Consider the following 5092-nt stretch of genomic DNA (forward strand, 5'->3'; position numbering starts at 1 on the left):
ATGCTGTATTTTTTATAATTTTCTATCACTAAAAAGTGGATTAATTTTAAAAAATAATATTACTTCAATGAGTTGAATTTATTCATTGCTTAAAATCTATTAGATATATTTCCTCAAAACTTTAGACTTATGTATTTTTTATGTTAAGTTTTAAAAAATTTATTATAGTTTTAAACCGTTTTTCCTTATTATTAGGGAAAATCGCTACAAAATTTAATATCTATAGAAAAATGTTTATCAATTATGAAATATATATATTGTATTTGTAGGTATTAAACATCGATAATAAAATTTTTTGTAATACTTTATACATATAATTATTTTAAAATGTATATTGAAAATTTCAAAAATTTAATTTGAAACTCTAATTTATTTGCATGATTATTATATTTTTTATAATATTTTATTAATCTAAATGTACTAGGGTATTATTAAAAATTATTAATTTCTTGCAAAAAAAAATATATTTTCTGTAACATTAATACTATTAATACTGGAAAGAAATTTATTTAGATATGTTAATTTCTTAAAACTTTTAAAAAACTTGTTGTTTTTATTTTTTTTAATAATAGGGAAATTTGGTTATTGGTAATATAAAAAGAAAAATACCTCCACCAATTCGTTAAGAAATGTGGCAAATGGTGATGTTGAGGGTGATGATGTTGGGTTGTTGTAAGGCCTTATAGTTTTCACCTGTAGCCCATCTGTGGTGTTATTATTCTATTTGTTGTTGAATTCGATTTCTTTGTGATGCACATCAGTTGTTGTAGACACTTTCCGTTTTTATTATACAGTATGTTTTTTATATTATTTTTTTAATTATTAATTTTAGTTTTTCCATTTATTGGTTTGGACAACTTCGGTTTGAGAAGGCTTCAAAAAAACCTTGTGACACTCGGAGCCAATGGCTGGTTTCAGCGAGCGTCCGGGCCAGTTCTGGGACCATAGACATTTTCCAAATGTCGATCTGCCTTAGCGGCTGCTGACCGCTTCCGTAGTTGCTCCAGGATGGCTTCGCGATCTTCGTCCAAAATTTGATTTTTCAAATGTCGAACTACCTTAGCGACTGCTGATCGCTTTCGTAGTTGCTCTAGGATGGCTTCGCGTTCTTCGTCCAAAATTTGATTTTTCAAATGTCGATCTACCTTAGCGGCTGCTGATCGCTTTCGTAGTTGCTCTAGGATGGCTTTGTGATCATCGTCCAAATTCCGATTCTCCCGATCGGTTGATTCCTGTATCAACAGTTGAATCCTGCGGGCTTCCTCGTCGCTTATGATTTCTCCCATCCTGAGTTATGTATTATTATTATTATTTATTGTTTTTATTATTATATATTTTTTTTTAAATTTCTTCTCCTCTTTTATGAGGATACTTGGTAGTTGATGGTTGGGTTCTATGCTGTCCAAGAATCCTTTTCTTCGGCTCCAGTTGGCAGCAGATAAATAATTTATTCGAAGCGGCTGATTATATAAAGTCCCTTTCTTATTAAATTATTTTAATGTCTTGAAATTAGTGCTTGTGACCGCGCGATTCTTTATTATTGAATTTGGCTTTTTGTGATTTAAAAATTTTTGGGTTACTTTTAATTTTTCACCACTTTGTTATTCACTTTATAATCCACCAAATGTTTTATTCAAATAGCACTTTGATCACTTTCCGAATAACACTTTTTATCAAGGTTTTCTTTTCTCCTTTTTTGGGATATTTGTTAGTTTTTAATCCACTGCAAACACCTTTGTTATCGGGTGTTATATATTGCAGGAATTTTATATTTTACACTCGCGTCGCGTACTTTTTATGTTTTCTGCAATTGTGACGAGTGTCCCTGCTCGGGCGCCAATTATTTCATTCGTGTTCGGTTATGTGTTTTAAAAAAGATATATTTATTAATGGGTAGAATTCGCTTCTAACCCTCTTAAAACCGTACAAAAGAATGAAAACTTAAAACTAACTTAAAACTAAAAATGAAAACTTCAACGTTCTACATATTACGATATTTACTCTAAAACGCTTAGCCGACAAAATCCAACAAAGTGAGCGATGCTCTTGCTTTTATATTCAAATGATCTGAGCTTACAAATAAAGCTTTTTATTCAAGGCTTGCTCAGATCGTAATTTAAATTCTACTTGTTCTCTATATTTTCTCTTACAAAATAACTTTCTGTTTTATACTTACCCTACAAAGTGAGAGCATGCGATAACATACATACATGTTTACAGACACCGTTTTCTTTACATCAGTTGCATCCTGGATGAGTTAATTACTCTTATATTTATGAAAACTCGTCACTGAAGCAGCAATTGGATAATTGCAGTGCGCTACCTGTTGTTTGTTTTGAATTTTGATTGTTTATTATGTTTACATTTTGTTTCATGTGTCAAATATGTCAAATTTCCATCATTTCCAATGTTGCATTCGTCATTTTTGGTATAATTTTGATCAAATTTTGTTTACTATATTCCATGGTAAGTGAAATAGCACGGAAACTCTTTGTATGGTTAATAAAATTTACTCAGTATGTTTAGCTTACTAAGTAAGCAGTGCAAACGTACTATAAGACACATACTAGAGCTCTATAGACATAATGTTGAGGAAAATTTAAGAAGGCGCTAACAAAGACAAAGTCGCCCATGCCAAACTAATATTCGAGTTAACCTTGATTAAGCGTGAAGGGTTTAGTTACATTTATCTTACAAAATTTTTCAAAAAAACCATGTAACAATTTGCGAAATAAGCAAGTACTAATTCTTAACTCTTAAGTCTATTGACTTATTCAACGCTGCTTTGAATTTAATATGGAAATTATAGGTGCAAGTTTTGACAAACATAAAAAACAACTTGAGCTGTGAAAAATAAAATTTTCAAACAAGAACAGCCACAAATATTCATCAGTAATTTATAAAAAAATAAATTTTTAATTTATTTCCTACAATTAAATTTATTTAAGAAATTTGTTATAGAAACAGGGCAGTGTACGAAAATTCAACACAATTTTTATTACGAGTATTAGAGAGGTTTCGAAAAGTAATGAACTACAACAACAAAATTATTTTTATATTTTAATTAATTGAATATTTTGCTGGCCATACAGCTGTTTCGAGTATTACCAAATACCTATTATCAGTATTATTAAAATATTACGCCTACACTAAGGGAAAATGAACGGAGACAGCTTTTCACTCCCTCACATTTAGAATAGAAAAATCCATTCAACTTAAAGAATTTTGTATGGTTGCTTTCGTAGATATTGAAGGGGCTTTCAGCAATATACTCCCGAGTGCAAGAGTAAGCGTGATCTCGCATCTGGGTGTTGATGATGCGCTCATTGGCTATATAAATCAGCTGCTAACTGACAGACTCGTTGAAGCAACGATGGGCTCTTCTACAACACGCAGAAGAGTGAATAGAGGTACCTCCCAAGGAGGAGTACTTTCCCCTCACTTTTGGAACATAGTGGTGAATGAACTGCTAATAAAACTGAAGGCAGAAGGTTGCAAAACTATTGCATATGCGGATGATATTGCGATAACACTCACCGGAAAATGTACTACCACTCTTAGGGATATTTTACAAAACGGTCTTAATATCCTAAACAATTGGACACAAAAATGTGGAGAGATGTAGAAACATTGATTACGTCTAACCCACTTTCTACTTTAATAGAAAATTTAAAGTCGAATTTCCATCTAGAGAAGTATGGACGTCAGGCAGAGTTTTCTCAGAGGAATTGAATAAATCTTCCTACTTTAGGCTTCCAGATCATTGCAGTGTCTTTCAGGCGGAAGTGATCGCCATAAGGGAACCTATAGCTTGTTTGAATGTAGATGATATGTTTGGCAGAAATATATACATATTATCAGACAGTGAAGCCGCTTTAAAGTCCTTGAGTTCAGTTCAATTTACGTCTAGGAAGGTTTTTGACTGCTACACATCTCTTAACGAAATGTCGACGCAGCTTAATATTTCTCTAACCTGGGTCCCCGGCCATAGGGATATTTTCGGAAATTGCAAAGCAGATGAGCTAGCCAGAAAGGTTGCTTTAGGACCATACTCGAAACACCAAGACTATCTGAGCATATCACTAACATCATGTAAATTGTTATTGAGTACTTTCTGTACTAATATTTTTAACAAAAGATGGGAAGACTCAACGTTATGCAGGGATCTGTATGCAATCTGGCCACTTTCCGACAAAAGGATTCAAAAACTCTAATTGAGATGTCCCGCAGAGACATTAGTCTTTTGGTAGGTTTGACTACAGGACACTGTAAACTAGGGAACCATGCTAGAAGACTAGGTCTTCCTTTCAATCAAATCTGCCTCTCATCTTTTGTGTTTTTGCCTAGCTCATGCTCGACGGCGACGTAATACTTTAGAAGCCCGCTTCCTTGAAGACCTGGACCAGTTACAGGACCTGACTTTAAGTAGCACTTTATGCTTCGTAAAAGGTGGCTTCTAGATGGTTCTAGGTGGCTTTAAAGCCGGAGTTTTCACCCTATATATACGGTAGCATAATCGGCCAATAGGCCTAAGCGGATCCACTAGGGATCGCCGGTATAACCTAACCTGTTTTGTCCCTATTAATTATATTAATAACTGACTTGGCATGAAATCCTAGCTCACCAAGAGCTTCTTTTAACTCATTAGTGTTTACGTTAGGATCGATTGCTTTTATGACCACAGAAACACCCTTGCTGCTTTTAAGTTGGTACGTGTAGTAGTTCTTATTTTGAGCTTGTAGGTCTCTAACAACGTTACGATAGTTTGCTTCGCTGTCCACTTGTATTTCGTTTCATGCACATTACGTTGTGTAAAAGGTATGACATAGAAATTTTTATTTGCTACCAGTTGTGCTAATAACTCAATAAGTACTTTTGAGCTACGCTCGCGGAGATAAATTGGAGGAGGTTTGAGTTTTTCAGTTGGTTTACTACTAGTACTTGATTTGTTCTCATTAGCCAGAAATGAAAAACGATTGTTTCCGAGTGGGGTTGTTGAGGTTTGATTTTCTTGGAATTTGGTACTTTGTTCAGTTTAAGCTTGTCAGAAGTACGCCTTCTTTTGCTTATTATATTCACAAAGCGATCTATA

At 33.5% G+C, this 5092-nt stretch overlaps 1 protein-coding gene across 1 annotated transcript in view; it reads right to left on the minus strand.

The window, feature by feature from the left end:
* Positions 1-914: 914 nt before the first annotated feature.
* The window catches only part of LOC119675465 (E3 ubiquitin-protein ligase Kcmf1-like), a 22093-nt gene continuing 17915 nt past the window's right edge, over positions 915-5092 (minus strand). The window contains exon 7 of the mRNA XM_038086672.1: positions 915-1287. Coding sequence (XP_037942600.1) covers positions 915-1287 — 373 coding nt within the window. The remainder of the gene's footprint in view (positions 1288-5092) is intronic.

Source organism: Teleopsis dalmanni, chromosome 2 (genome assembly GCF_002237135.1).
Source record: "Teleopsis dalmanni isolate 2A chromosome 2, ASM223713v2, whole genome shotgun sequence".
Taxonomy (NCBI): Eukaryota; Metazoa; Arthropoda; class Insecta; order Diptera; family Diopsidae; genus Teleopsis; species Teleopsis dalmanni.